The 14,464-nt window shown below is 35.4% G+C and overlaps 3 protein-coding genes across 9 annotated transcripts; 1 reads left to right on the top strand and 2 right to left on the bottom strand.

Moving 5' to 3' along the window:
- The first annotated feature begins 1,125 nt into the window (after window positions 1-1,125).
- On the top strand, window positions 1,126-4,045 carry LOC142554774 (scarecrow-like protein 21). Its single transcript, XM_075665454.1, has 3 exons — window positions 1,126-1,314; window positions 1,417-1,518; window positions 2,280-4,045. Exon 3 carries the CDS (start codon window positions 2,360-2,362, stop codon window positions 3,986-3,988), a length of 1,629 nt encoding a protein of 542 aa, XP_075521569.1. The 5' UTR covers window positions 1,126-1,314; window positions 1,417-1,518; window positions 2,280-2,359; the 3' UTR covers window positions 3,989-4,045.
- A 694-nt stretch (window positions 4,046-4,739) lies between these two features.
- LOC142554746 (WRKY transcription factor 1-like) lies at window positions 4,740-9,183 on the bottom strand. Of its 7 annotated transcripts, XM_075665438.1 has the most exons (7): window positions 9,008-9,183; window positions 8,393-8,477; window positions 7,982-8,319; window positions 6,788-7,899; window positions 6,535-6,703; window positions 6,288-6,440; window positions 4,740-5,238 (listed from the first exon to the last, which is right to left on the bottom strand). In XM_075665438.1, exons 4-7 carry the CDS (start codon window positions 7,215-7,217, stop codon window positions 4,998-5,000), a joined length of 993 nt encoding a protein of 330 aa, XP_075521553.1. In that variant the 5' UTR covers window positions 7,218-7,899; window positions 7,982-8,319; window positions 8,393-8,477; window positions 9,008-9,183; the 3' UTR covers window positions 4,740-4,997. The 7 variants fall into 7 exon arrangements, with proteins under 7 accessions (XP_075521553.1, XP_075521545.1, XP_075521537.1 ...); XM_075665430.1 differs by having other exon boundaries at window positions 7,982-8,477; XM_075665422.1 differs by having other exon boundaries at window positions 7,982-8,404.
- A 953-nt stretch (window positions 9,184-10,136) lies between these two features.
- LOC142520412 (exopolygalacturonase-like) lies at window positions 10,137-11,872 on the bottom strand. Its single transcript, XM_075623397.1, has 4 exons — window positions 11,679-11,872; window positions 11,289-11,594; window positions 10,629-11,144; window positions 10,137-10,522 (listed from the first exon to the last, which is right to left on the bottom strand). Exons 1-4 carry the CDS (start codon window positions 11,817-11,819, stop codon window positions 10,292-10,294), a joined length of 1,194 nt encoding a protein of 397 aa, XP_075479512.1. The 5' UTR covers window positions 11,820-11,872; the 3' UTR covers window positions 10,137-10,291.
- Between the last annotated feature and the right edge of the window lie 2,592 nt (window positions 11,873-14,464).

Here is a 14,464-nt window from a genome sequence, read left to right as displayed (position 1 = left end):
TACCACATGATTTATTAAATTTTAAAAATTGACACATATAAACTAAAAAATAACTCAACGAATTAATTCACTGGGCATGATCTCACGAATCAAAGATGAACATATGCATAATACAAACATAATAAAAATCATCAAAACAATACAGCGTAAATAATTGGTTTTTGTCACAAAACAAATACAAATTATGATTTAAATACTAACACATACAAGGAATAATTATCTTCGAATCGAATAAAAATAAGTATAAAAATCAAATAAACAAACTACAAGATTATAAAATCCCTGAAACCAAAAACAAAAACAATTAAAAATAAAATACCAATCTCAACACATGAACATACAATAAAAACATATTCAATAAAAAACCGACACGATATATAAATGACCCAATTTGAGAAACATAATTCACCTGAGTGGAGCAATTGAACAAAGAAAAATAATTTTTTTGTAAAAATAAAGAAGGTTTTTTTTTTTTTTTAAATAAAAGAGGAGAACAAAATCATAAAAAAATTGATCACCATTTTATATTTTCAGCAAAAAATAAAAATAAAAATTGAGATAGCCATTAGAATTTTAAATGAAAAAACCAAAATATTATAATAAAAAAAAATAACAATTAAAGAATATCCCACCTGTGGCCTAGGCTGCCTCCCCTTGGAGCCGACCCTAATCCTGCCTATTTGAAGCCTTTCCCTTGTATGAAACCGAGTCCAGCACATTTTCTGGCTTTTATTAAGAAACAACGTACCTAACGCTAACAAGAATAAATTGAGAAATAAAATTAGGGTTTAATAATCCGAGTTGTATAGCTTAAGTAGTAAAGATTAAATGCTTACTTAAGTTCTTGGAAATTAATTGATATCATAAATACAAAATATGGCAATGTGTTAAATTAAATATTTACGTAAATCCGCGGCCGAACACATGATATTATGTTAACAACCACACACACAATAATTCACGTACATAATTTTATAATTATATTTTGATCTTTAATTGAATGTAAGCAAAATAAATTATAAATTTTTTAATTTTTATTTTATTTTTTTAGAAAAGTGTACTAGTATAAATAAAGTGTAAAGGTCATTATTCAATTCTCAATGGCGTTTTAGTGATTTCGACAAATTCAAGAGTCCTTTCTTTTGATGATAATTGTAATGATTTTTTTAGAGAATATTTCATCCCTGACACTGAACCTCGTTCCCATATCTGTTGAGGCATTATTTTTGAGTCTCTCTGCTGAACACACTTGAGACTGTGCAAAAAATCGATCTCAAAGAGATGAGTTTGGAACTTTTTCGAGATCTTCAGTTGGTGGGTTTCGTTCCAATTTCTTGTTTTATTTTTCCTTATATTTGGCTGGTAGCTAGCCTGGTATTGATGCAAAAGATTGTTTTTTATTTTCTTCTCGTTCAGCTGCAGAGATTTTGGAGGGTTTAATGCGGGTGTTTGACGGATAATCGGTCTGACAGTTGAGTGAAATTTATTGGGTAGGAGATAGATCTTCAAGTTCCAGAGGTTGGATTTCTCAACTGTACTATGTTTTCACTTCTTGCTTGGTTTTCTTGTAATTCATTTGCTGCTGCTGCTGCTGCTAATTATCTTGAGACATGCTGTTTTCTTGACACTGTTGGGAGTATAACTGCCAAGAATTTGCAGAAGCTAGAGACCGAAATTTCCATTCGAAATAGGAGAGAACCAGGATTTTGATTTTGGCAGGAGGAAAAACATTATTATGAATAGTTTTCAAAACTTAAGTTGAAAAAAAATCTGGTGGAGGGATTTGAAAGTTACGGTTTCTTAATAAATTAAAGTTAGGTGTTGTAGTCTGTCTACTCCAATTATTTGACTCTTTTTTCCGGAAGTGAATGACAAGTCGTATCTATTACCTTGACCCAATGTTTTGCCTGTGTCGTGGTTGATCCTGATTAGACGTTATAATTATATTGATTTTTCAGAATAAACCTAATAACTTTCTCTGTAAGTAGTGCATATTTGATTACATGACTGCTGTGGTCAATCAGATATCGAAAAGAGGAGAAAAAAGATAAAAAAAAAAATGAAAATTAGTGACCTTTCTCTACCTCTCTATTTGTTAGTTGGCTTCAAGGGAAGATTTTGCGTGTTTAGCTCTTTCCAATGATAAAAGAAGTCCGGTTGCATGTTCTGTTGTGGTTATTGGTTTTGAATTTAACCAATTTTACTTACAATTGTTTTTTAAAAAAAAAATCAAGTTAGCATATTTTGTTGTTGATCATATTGTTTTGTTGGCAATTCAGTTATATGCAGGCGAAGGAAGCTTGAAAGCGCTTGTTTCGATCATCAGCCAGTTTTGGTTGTTAAACAAAGTACCTTTTCGATGCAAGATTTTGAACCTCGTAGGATCAAATCTAACAGTTCCAATGCTCCATGTCATCAACCTGTTCGGTATCTAGAGTCCTCTTACTCTCTTCCACTGACTTTTCAATCTTTGGACCACCAGTCGAGCTACAATAATAATGCTCATAACAAAAAATATAGCCATTCCTCCATTCAGAATTCTCAATACCGGTATTGCACACTCGAGCCATCCTCATTAAGTTTCAAAAAAGACCCTACTATGTTCAATTCCCCAAGTGATATTTCTTTGCCCCACCAAGAATCTCAATCATACCTTCGGCACTCTCCTGAAACTAATTATGGCTCACCTTCCAGTGTTTCTTGCATTACTGAAGATGCGAATAACTTTAGGAACAAGTTGAAAGAGCTTGAGACTGTGATGCTTGGACCAGATATTGAGACTTATGATGATTATATGGTGTTGGGCAGCATGGCTTCAGCAGAGATTCTTGATAGCCTGAGACAAATGATGGAGACCATACCTAAGAAGGACTTGAAGCAGCTACTCATTGCCTGTGCAAAAGCGATATCAAATAATGATTTACTAACGGCACAATGGCTCGTGTCGGAGTTACGTCAGCTGGTATCAGTTTCTGGTGAACCGATGCAGCGTTTAGGAGCCTACGTGTTAGAAGGACTTGTGGCGAAGCTGAGTTCTTCTGGAAGTTCCATTTACAAATCTTTGATATGCAAAGAACCTGCTAGTTTCGAACTACTCTCTTATATGCACATACTTTTTGAAATTTGCCCCTACTTCAAATTCGGATACATGTCAGCTAATGGTGCCATTGCAGAAGCCATGAAAAATGAGGATAGGATTCACATTATTGATTTCCAGATCTGTCAAGGGAGCCAATGGATTTCTCTAATCAGGGCTTTTGCATCCCGGCCAGGAGGGCCACCTCATATTCGAATAACGGGTATTGACGATTTGACTTCCGCATATGCTCGTGGGGGAGGACTAAACATAGTGGGAAGGAGGCTATCCAAGCTAGCCAAGACATTCAAAGTTCCTTTCGAATTCCACGGTGCAGCCATATCTGACTGTGACGTTAACCTCAAAAATTTTGGAATCCGTCCCAATGAGGCCTTAGCGGTTAACTTTGCTTTCATGTTACACCGGATGCCAGACGAAAGTGTCAACACGGAAAACCATCGAGACCGAATCCTGAAGATGGTGAAAGGCTTGAATCCGCAGGTGGTGACACTAGTTGAGCAAGAATTCAACACGAACACTGCTGCATTTTACCCTCGATTTCTAGAAGCATTGGGTTACTACACTGCTATGTTCGAATCAATCGATGTGACACTTCCAAGGGAACATAAAGCACGAATCAACGTGGAGCAACATTGTTTGGCTAGAGATGTAGTTAATATTATGGCATGCGAGGGAACAGAAAGGGTCGAAAGGCACGAACTTCTAGGAAAGTGGCGATCCCGGTTCAGTATGGCTGGTTTTAGTCCGTATCCTTTGAGTTCTCTGGTAAATGCTACGATCAAAACATTGCTTCAAAACTACTGCAATAAGTATAGGCTTGAAGAAAGGGATGGAGCTCTGTATCTTGGTTGGATGGACAGAGATTTGATAGCTTCTTGTGCCTGGAAGTGAAAGCTCTGTGGCCAGCCATTGTGATTTTGTTTTCTTCCCCCACACGCCCCCCAGCCCCCCACCCCCAAAAAAAAAGGAGTGCCACTCGATTCGGGGACGGACTCAGGAATTCAAACGAGGTGTGAGACAGTATGCTCGAACGGGGTTCGAAAGACAACCCTTGCTGTATTAAAAAATTACAAAAATAAATGTCAGTCTTTCCTTTTCGTTCACAGCAAATCATATCCTGTTGTTTTTCCATATCAAATATGTTTTACATGCACAAGTCACGCTGCGCAGTAATTCCTCTTGTTTTTTCTGTATTGTTGCCACTGCCACGCCAAGTCATTTAATATTTTCTATAAAACTTATGGAGGAAAGTGCTTTCGGTGTTTTGTGTACGTATTTCGAAATGGTGCTTGAATACAAGTTTGAAACGTCGGTGTAAAATACAATCAGACGTTTATCGAAAAGAATAATGGTTTATGGAATTCTTACAAGATTTTTAACCATGTTATGGTACATTCCGTATAGTAGAATTTTCATGGGAAGCCGCAAATCAAAATGATACCTAAATGAACGGCTCTTAAATTAAGTACTTGGGAAGTCGGAATGATCATCCTAGGCAATATTTAAAATAATTAAACGAAAAAAATATGTTTTAAATGAGGGCCAAAGTCGTGAAATCATCAAACCAAATGAAAAAAACGTCAAAAGTTCGTTGTGTGTTATTAAAGAATGTCGTGATCGGTTACACAAGCAATGCCAAAGCTTAAATACAATGCTACATCTATACTATTATTTTTTTCGAAACGAGTACTTTATACAATATATATAAGTTATTCCATCATACGCGAAGTTCAAATGCTGTTATGACGACTAATCCCACATTGATATAGACTAAGCCCACCACTCGAAAATACAAATGTAGAGAGGAAAGATGTACCGACTCAAATGATACAATGTACTATCTTTTAGCTAGAATTCCAATGGTAGAATGTCTCAATTTGCATGGATATGAACGACCATTTCAAGACCAACAAACTTGTTCTCTCTTAATTTTGAGAGTCGACTCAACTTTAGCTTTTGACATAGCAGAATCTTTCTCAGCTGTACTTCGGTTCACAGTCCTGGACAGGGGAATGTCATGATCGTGTTGTCCTTCATATGTTGTAATAACGAGATGTGGATCGTGGGATGCTCTTTCCACATGTTTCTTGACTGGGCAACCAGCATTTGAACACCGGTAATAACTCCTAAATGACAGAAAACTGTTGAAATTAGAGAGATCAGGCAGCTCCAGTTCGACCAGTTCAAACAAAGGAGACACATACGACGTTCAGAGAAGAAAGTCGTTTATTTGTTGTATATTGAGAGTAAAAAGATGGTCTGGCTGATGTAGATTGAAAAACAACATTGTGTGAAAAACACGATGACAGTCAAAAACAATTTCCTGCTGATCATTGGCATTTTGTCTTATTTGTTGTTTGTTTTTTCACATTAACCTGTATTTAATTCTCTCAAAACCAATTGTCTTGACGTCAAATTTCAGTGTATCTACTAATGATCTTGAATCTCGAAACACTGAGAAATAAAAAAAGTACATAGAGAAAAAAATAAAAATGCATTTGGAAGTAGATTCACAACCAAGAAATCAGTTCTTAACCAATTCTCCTTGATTGAGAGAGAAATGGACGGAAGCAGCGGGAAAGAAGGATAGACATAAGGAGAAAATTCGGTACAAATCTAATTCAAATGATGGGTTGAGAACAAAGAGATTTGTTCTGACAGTTGTATTATGGGAGGAAGTACTATTTTTATCAAGCAGTAAGAAGTATCAGGACAAATAAAAAACAACAGTTTACAGATGTAAAAGGTCCTGTCTTGACAAGTTACTTTCTTCTATTGTGCAATCCACAACAAACCTCTGAGCATCTTCGGATTACCCTGATACCCACATCCAACCCTAAATCTAAGGAAGCAACCAAATAACTAGAAAAACAACAAAAGAAACTTGCAAGAGTTCTCATATGGAAATAAGGAGTAACTACTTTCAAAACCTTTGACTGAAAGGGAAGATCGGCAGTTAGGTTTCCTCAGGAAGCGATAAACGCATCTATGGAAAAAGAACTGAAGCCTAGAAATTCCCCGAACTCGACCAGTAAGCGAACAATAATTCACAGAGCAGAGAGAAGCATCTAATTCATGAATTGCCCATATAACGTTGACCGGAAAATTCCATTTGTACATATATATGCTATATGAAGAGAACCACGTGGCAAGAAAATCACTACTATGCATCATTAAAATACTGAGTTACCTTGGATTAGGATTTCCCTTCACCAATTTCTGTCCGTATTTTCGCCAGCGGTAGCCATCATTTACTATGTCAACCACACTCAAAGTTTGAACATGCCGTGATTCATTATTAGGTTTACTAAGGAAATTGCCATCAGCAGAAGTTAATATCTTCCTGCAGTAAGGGCACAAACCACAGTACAATATTAGTCAACAGCCAAAGCAATATCAGTGCACTACAACTATTTGAAGCTTTTGAATAAACATACTGCCGTTTAGAGTCAGGACAACAAGCCTTGTCATCGCTTTCAACATTTGAAGGCGAAGCTACACCTGTCACACTATCACCATTTCTCACAACCGTCAATGGCGTTGAGGTTTCAGGTGGTGGGCTGTGTTGACATGCTTCACCACGAGTAATAATTGACCCAGCATCAGCTGTGAAAAGTCCAATGTAAAAATTCATGAACTGTTCACAAAATCAACAATTCAAGACAAAACTAAAGAGATTATATTAGTTACCTTCTGATGTAGGCATTGCAATAGGCATCTCCTGTACTCTTACTTCAGAACTGGAGGCAACTTGGGGACTATGTCGTGCTTCAGGATGTTTATGTTCCCCAAGATAATTAATATCCGTTTTGACTCCACCATGTGATCTCTCCACTTGTTTCTTTGCAATGCAATTGGGATGGGTACATTTGTAATAGCTTCGAATATATTGGTCTCCTTTAACAAGCTTCTGCCCATATTTTCTCCAGCTATAGCCATCATCCAATATTTTATCACTTGCTTTAGAGGGAGTGCTTTCTGCCTCAGACTGGGACACTCGAACCCCAGCATCAGGGTTTCGCCTTGGCTGCAATTTCTCTACTTTCTCAAATTTCATAGAACATGAAAAACCCTGTTGATCTGATGATGATAAAGTTTCCCTAACACACGAACTAGGCATTTGTACTAGATCCTTGGAAACTGTTCGCTTCTCCAAAGAAAAGCTTTCTTCTTTTCCATCAAGAGCATAGAGTCCATCATCCAGGGACTGTCTAGGTCCCTCCTTGGCTACAGTTTGTTTTGGGAAAGCCACCAATTTTTCAGACAAAATATTAGAAATGCTAAGTTGATGAGATTGCAAACTAAAACCTCCGACTTTTATATTCTTTCCTTTCCTCAAAATTTCCCAAGTCTTCTCAGGTTTTATGTAACACGTATGGTTTTTTTCTTGAGTTTGTAAGATGGGAATACCTCTAGAACTTTGGACAGGCTGCAAATTATCTGAATCTCTCTCCCTCTTAACCAAATAAGTTTGTCCTTTATCACAAATTTCAGACTTTTGGACGGGGATGACACATATGTTATCAGCTTTATCATGCCTTGTTTTGTGAGAGACTTGGTTTTGACAAAAAAAAAATCTGTTACTCCTTGATTTCCACTTGTTTTTTGCCTCAGGAAATCTGAATCCTTCTCTGCCATAAGAGACACAGTTCTTTCTTCTCTGTGGTGTTCTGACACATCAGCATCAGCATTTTGCCTCAGATGCCGATCAGCATGTGTGGTGGTTACTAGAGGGTTAGTCTCCAATATTGAAGTGTGGTTTACATTCTCCAGGTTCTTCTTCCGAGAATAGTTACCCAATTCTATGTCATGCAATGTAAAAATTCATGAACTGTTCACAGAACCAATAATTCAAGACAAAGTTAAAGAGATTTTACTAGTTACCTTCTGATGTAGGCATTGCGATAGGTATCTCCTGTACACTTACTTCAGAACTGGAGGCAACTTTGGGACTATGTTGTGCTTTAGGATGTTTATGTCCCCCAAGATAATTAATATCCGTTTTGACTCCATCGTGTGATCTCTCCACTTGTTTCTTTGCAAGGCAAATGGGATGAGTACATTTGTAATAGCTTCGAATATATTGGTCTCCTTTCACAAGCTTCTGCCCATATTTTCTCCAGCTATAGCCATCATCCAATACTTTATCACTTGCTTTAGAGGGAGTGCTTTCTGCCTCAGACTGGGGACCCTTGAACCCCATCATCAGGGTTTTGCCTTGGCTGCAATTTATCCACTTTCTCAAATTTCATAGAATATGCAAAATCCTGTTGATCTGATGGCGATAAAGTTTACCTAACACGTGAACTAGGCATTTGTATTAGATCCTTGGAAATTGTTTGCAAAAACAGTAATTTAATCTCCCAAGCATAACAAACTACTGCACATATGAAGAATCGAGGAAATATAGAAAGTGAAAGAATGAAACACAGTTGGTAAAAAAAAAGAGAAAAGCTGCATCTATTCATGTAAATTGCAAACTCCAAATCAGCAAAGAGGAGTATCGCGATTTTCTAGTTGCTTCACATTGACAAACAACTTTTCAAAGTGATCTCATACCACTTTCGTTTCCAAACTCCGTATTTCTTTCGCATCCATAAAGTAATTATGTCAAAGAATTCATAATAGCCACAGAAGATTAAAGTATACAACCCCTTCAGTCCCAACAACAATATTATTCTAAAAAAAGAAGCCTTTATAAGTTTATAACTGTATCGGTGCACCATGATTTATCATTTACAGAAGAAAAAAATGGGCATAACCAATCCAAAGCAAGCTCACGTAATCCATAAGAAAGATAAAAGAACAAACTACAGTAAAGCATATAGAAATTAAACAAAGAAAAAAAATTTGAGCTTCGATTTGCACAGTTCAAATTACAACTGAAGAAACATAGAAGAAACCAATTACCTCCGTCATAGTTATCAAAATTCAGAGGAGGAAGAGCAGCCGGAGGCGGCGGAGGGTACGGTGGCGCTCCATTCCAGGGGCTTTACATTAGTAGAAAGAAGCTCATGGATTGACTCTGACCAAGCCGTACCAAATCATGCCTAAAACCTGGAGTATTCGTGCCAACTTTGTTGAGATGGGCACCCGGATCTGGCCCGCCCCTAATGACCCGTTTGCCCAAGGCCAAAAGGAGGCGTTTATCTTTTTTCGGGTTTTTTAAATTTCTTAAATTATAATTTTTAATAAAATATTATGACCCATTAATTTTTAAAATACTATTATTAATTTATACACACAGTAAATATGTGCATAAAATTATGATTATTAATTAAAAGATGAGCAATATAGTCGACACAAATAACAAATAAATAATGTGAAAATAAAATAAAAATTGGTCGTTTGATTATTTCTCCATTGAGTAAGTCTCTTGTAAGACGATTTCACAAATCTTTATATGTGAGACGGACCAATTCTACATATTCACAATAAAAGTAATATTGTTAGCTTAAAAAGTAATATTTTTTCATAGATGACCCAAATAAGAGATTCTCTCACAAAATACGATCCATGATACCGTTTCACACAAGTTTTTTCCTTATCCAATAATATACTTCATACAATTTTTTTAGTAATAATAACTGTGTTTATGTTAACTCTTGTTTTCATTAATTTATTTGTCATTAATTATTATTTTCATTTTTAAATTAAAATAACAATCTGTATTTCCAAAATCCAAAGCCCATTTGTTGACTAATTCTTGTTTTGTTTAAAAAATAAAATAAAACGAATTCGTTAATTTCATTTTTCATCTACTGGAATTAAAATGATATTTTTAGTAAATCATTAGATTTCATGATACCAAACCAAATATATTTGATAGAAGATATAATGTAAGATACAAATCTCTATATATGTTTGATGATCCATTCAGATTATTTAGACAATAAAAATTAATATTTTGAACATAAAAAATAATATTTTTTCATGTATCGATCTGATCGGAGATCCGTCTCATATGTAACATTTTTGTTAAATTTCGATGGTTTTTTAATTCAAAGAATGGTCAAACATCCAAACGAGGGAGACAAAATTCTGAAGTGAGAAAATCTTTCATTTCATCAGTGCAACTTGATAATAATAGTTCGTTACAAGATCCAAAGGAAAGCTCAATTATTGATAATTACACGTAATGATAAGCTAATTGTAATTATCTAAAGCTTAACATTTTTTTTAATTATAATAATCTCAAGAACATTTGGAAGGAACTTGGCGAGGTCCCAGAAACACTTCACCGGCATTAGAGCAAGAGGCAGTGGTGGGTGCACCTGAGCCGGCCATAGTCAAGTCCAGCCCTCTGAACTCGATATCCTCGCATGGATAACTGCGGCTGCATTGAACATTTACTCCAACTTCCGAAGCCGACTTCCCCTTCACGCCTATGAATTTCACCTCTCTGATCTTTATGCTCGATTCACCCTGTAAATTAAATAAGCCGAAATAAATCAAGATTCTTGTTTTCATTCTGCTCCTTAATTTAAATTCTCTTAAATTTAACAGAACGTATATAAATGTATCTATATACCTTGTGCTTGCAATGGGATTTGGAGCAATAATATTGATCGATGAGGACTGGATTCTTGGTGTTCTCGACTCGGATATTGATGAACTTGACATCAGAGAGAGTTGCGGTTGATTTCGAAGGTGCCCATGTTTTGATTCTGACGCCATTGTCGGTATTTCTGAATGTGCAGTTTCTTACGACGATCCCATTCACGTCCCTCTCATTCTCGTACTTTCCCAGACTTCCGATGCTAATCCCGTGACCCGGACCGCAAACAACACCCGAAACAGTGATGTTTGTGTTCCCGGAGCCGATGGACACGCAGTCGTCCCCGGTGGCTATGCTGGCCGTGATGATTCTCACGTTGTTGGAGTTCCCGATGTGGATTCCGTCGGTGTTCCGACTGTATTCCGGCGCAGTGATGTGTATGTTCTTGAGTAACAGGTTGTCGGAATCGTGAACATGGAAATGGAACATCTTGCTGTCCACGGAGTGGATGTTCTTGATGATGCCTTTTTGGATCCGAAGCTTTAAAGACTGCAGCATAACATGGTATATATTAAATATCAATCATGCCAAGAAATTTGAAAATTGTATCCAAAGACATTTCTAGAAAAAAAAAAACACTGATTTTACCATATCTATTATTTATACACATCAAATATAGATAGACACACTCACTGTTTTACGACCACCATTGGATTTCGCATCAGTGCCATCACCACGTCGTCCCCAAGACGATTCTCCTTGGCCATTAAAAGTACCGTTTCCATACAACGTGAAGCCATGTATATTGTGAAATGCGATCCAAGAATCTCGACCAGATGAATGGCTGTTAGAAGCAGTCACCGTTCCTTCCAAACGAAAGTGAGTTGCCCCATTGCATGGCCCTTCGAAAGTTATGTCACCCACTGAATATGTACCCTTCGGGACAGAGACTGTGCCTCCTTTAGTTGCACATGCTCCCTCCCAAGATTTCAATAACGCCTGCATGCATCAAGAATCATATACTGATCACGAAAACAGAAGAGTTTGGGCGGCAACATTAAGGACAATTCGTCACATAAATACCTGGGTGATATCGGTCTTTCCATCTGCAACTGCCCCATATTCTGCAACACTGAAAATCTTGCCTCGGCAGTGCACATAATTAAGCGACGAAAATGTAACAAGAAGAGCCCAAAAAAAGAAATTAACCTTGGTTGAATCCATGTTTATATATCAAAAAAGATCTGCGTAACCTATCTAGCCAAGAATTTGTGTCGTGACTTGCATGCGTTGCTAGCTAGCTATAATCGATGATGACCAAGAAAGAACTCAAGCCATTTATATAGTTAAATTCAACCAAAACTTCAACATTTGTATTAAATGAATATTGCATCAATCCATATAATCGATATTTAATTGAGAAAATTCAATCTCCCTTGACAATTGCCTTGAATGGTCTTTCTAGAATTATGAATAGATTTGACTATCTTGTTACGTACACATTTCAATATTACATTGTGACAATACAAGTATTTGAATAAGAAGATAAAATACATTAAATATCAATATAAGTATTTGAATAAGAAGATAAAATACATTAAATATCAATATAAGTATTTGAATAAGAAGATAAAATACATTAAATATTAAACACATTTTTTTTTTAATCGGTGCAATTAACATATATAATCCTCTATTCAACCAAAAAAAATCGTTGATATTAAGTCATTTTACGTGCTTGGAATAGTCAAATTAAAGTCTAAATATTTTAATTTACTTGGCTAAATTACGTCCCGGCCGATTCTATGGATATCACGGTAGATTTTTTTATTTTCTTTATTAAAAAAAAAACATATTTAGACTTAATTCGATTGTCTCGTCATTTAATAAATTGGAAGTTACACTCACAATTTAGCCTTAAAATATGCATGTAATCCCAATCTGTAAGAACCTTTCCTTCTTATAATTACAGAAGTTTAATAATCTAGATTTTGTTAATTCAAATATAAGATCGGCCAAATATTTTTTTTAAAAAAAACAAAGATTTCAGTGAAATATTTGTTCATAAATTGGCAACATGTGAAACAAAATAATGACCTTAATCCCATCGTTCGTGCTTATGAAAATCATGAAATTCTTCAAATTCAGATTTCTTAACGACGATATATTATTTACGGCCAACAACAGCACTTTTCCTTCCCCAATCTCCCTTCTCAATCGCTCCACCGTACCATATAATACTAATAAATTAATTAAGACAAGGGTTTCTAAAACAAATTTAAATTTTATATAATTAACTAATTATTCTTGCACGTACTTGAATGAATGGCATATATATCTCGTTTAATTTCAACAAAAAAAAAAAATCAAAGATTTTAATAATATAATTAGGACATGGGAAAATATACTTACCCACTTAGGTCACGTCCATGCCGCCTACATGAACCTAACCAGGACCTTTATTTGTGTTACTGTCCAATGCTGCAGTCGGCTCCCAACTCCTATAAATTCATCCCCAAACAAAGTTGATTACGCGCATCTACATCGTCGAAGAGATGGTCTTGTGACCCCATTTCTCACGGTAGACATAATCTCTTTTTTTGTTCCTATGAGATAGCTTTTTCTAGCCTCTATGGCGACTTCTCTAAAAAGTTTTAGTATTTCATATGTATGTATAATCGTATAGGAAACTATGCGTGGAGGGATTTAATTTGTGAGTTTTTGATAGATAAGTGTACTTAAAGACGATATATAGTTAGTAAGAATGCATCTTTCTTTCTTGTTTTACATGCACATATATACTGGTTTGTAGTGTTGGATGTGTAAAACGAATCAATCTGCTCGTGAACTTTGATGATCAAAGCTCGACTCAAGACCAAACTTGAGCAACTTAAAATTCGAATTCGAACTTGTGTTACCATGCAAGTGACTAGAGGTCGATCGATTTTATTTGTGTCAACTCTTTTTGACATTTGACGAATTTCATTACTTTAAAAAAAAAAAAACATATTTTGATATATTAGATTTATATTCTTGATATCTGTATCTGGTTGGTAAATGATTTTCGAATTCATTTCTCTAATTTTAGCACCTTGGTTAAAGTAAATTTATTTTATATTACATTATTGTTTATTAGAGAATATATAATTTCAGAAGTTTTTTCGTTAATTATTACATATATAACAATCTAACGTGATCATGCGCATGAAGTGAGGTATCAAACGCTAGAAACAAGATGTAGATGCCGGCATGCCATCAACAAAAATATGTTCTTATCTGTCTCTTAAAAAGAAGAGAAAATGAAAATTTTGTAATATCTTACGTATGAAATTAGACAATACGTTGATCGATGCTATCACATATGGGCAGTACCCGAACTTTTCATCTTAGAACAGTAATGGGGCTATAATTATTTGGTCACATGGACCCAAAGATTGGATTACATGAAGAAACAAATGTGATCCAATCCTTGAATCAAGACACTAGCTAAATCCGTTAAATAAAAGGTATACAAGATTTGGATCTTCTGCTATGGCTGAAAATACAACACCTGGTGATGTGTATTTTTATACAAGATGATTAGTTGATCATCTTATGCATCTCACACAATGTCACATAAAATGATCATCACATGTGAAAAGTGCACAATATTAGGTAATTAATGTGTTTTCAGTCAGATCCAAATTCGATATTCAATGGGTCACACATGTATTACTAAAAACAATATGTATAACAATAATAATAACAACAACAAATGACCACGAACTAGTAAAATTTCCCATACAAAATAAAATTGTATTTAACAATCAATTTATTTGGTACGATTGATTTTCTTTAAAAAAAAATTGACAAACTGATTTTTGTAAAAA

Source organism: Primulina tabacum, chromosome 1, assembly GCF_025594145.1.
Source record: "Primulina tabacum isolate GXHZ01 chromosome 1, ASM2559414v2, whole genome shotgun sequence".
NCBI lineage: Eukaryota > Viridiplantae > Streptophyta > Magnoliopsida > Lamiales > Gesneriaceae > Primulina > Primulina tabacum.
Note: the sequence above shows the minus strand (reverse complement) of the source record. Positions and strands in the feature narration are given on the sequence as shown.

Bases quoted from the DNA above. Each gene is read 5' to 3' on its own strand.
- LOC142554774 (XM_075665454.1), top strand. From the start codon at position 2,360: ATGCAAGATTTTGAACCTCGTAGGATCAAATCTAACAGTTCCAATGCT.
- LOC142554746 (XM_075665430.1), bottom strand. From the start codon at position 7,217: ATGCCTAGTTCGTGTGTTAGGGAAACTTTATCATCATCAGATCAACAG. The intron at 6,441-6,534 runs GTATGTTTATTC...CCCTTACTGCAG, and splicing joins TGTCCTGACTCTAAACGGCA to GAAGATATTAACTTCTGCTG. The intron at 5,239-6,287 runs GTAACTCAGTAT...TAATTTCAACAG, and splicing joins AAGGGAAATCCTAATCCAAG to TTTTCTGTCATTTAGGAGTT.
- LOC142520412 (XM_075623397.1), bottom strand. From the start codon at position 11,819: ATGGATTCAACCAAGGTTAATTTCTTTTTTTGGGCTCTTCTTGTTACA. The intron at 11,595-11,678 runs GTATTTATGTGA...TGATGCATGCAG, and splicing joins GAAAGACCGATATCACCCAG to GCGTTATTGAAATCTTGGGA. The intron at 11,145-11,288 runs GTGAGTGTGTCT...GTTATGCTGCAG, and splicing joins CCAATGGTGGTCGTAAAACA to TCTTTAAAGCTTCGGATCCA.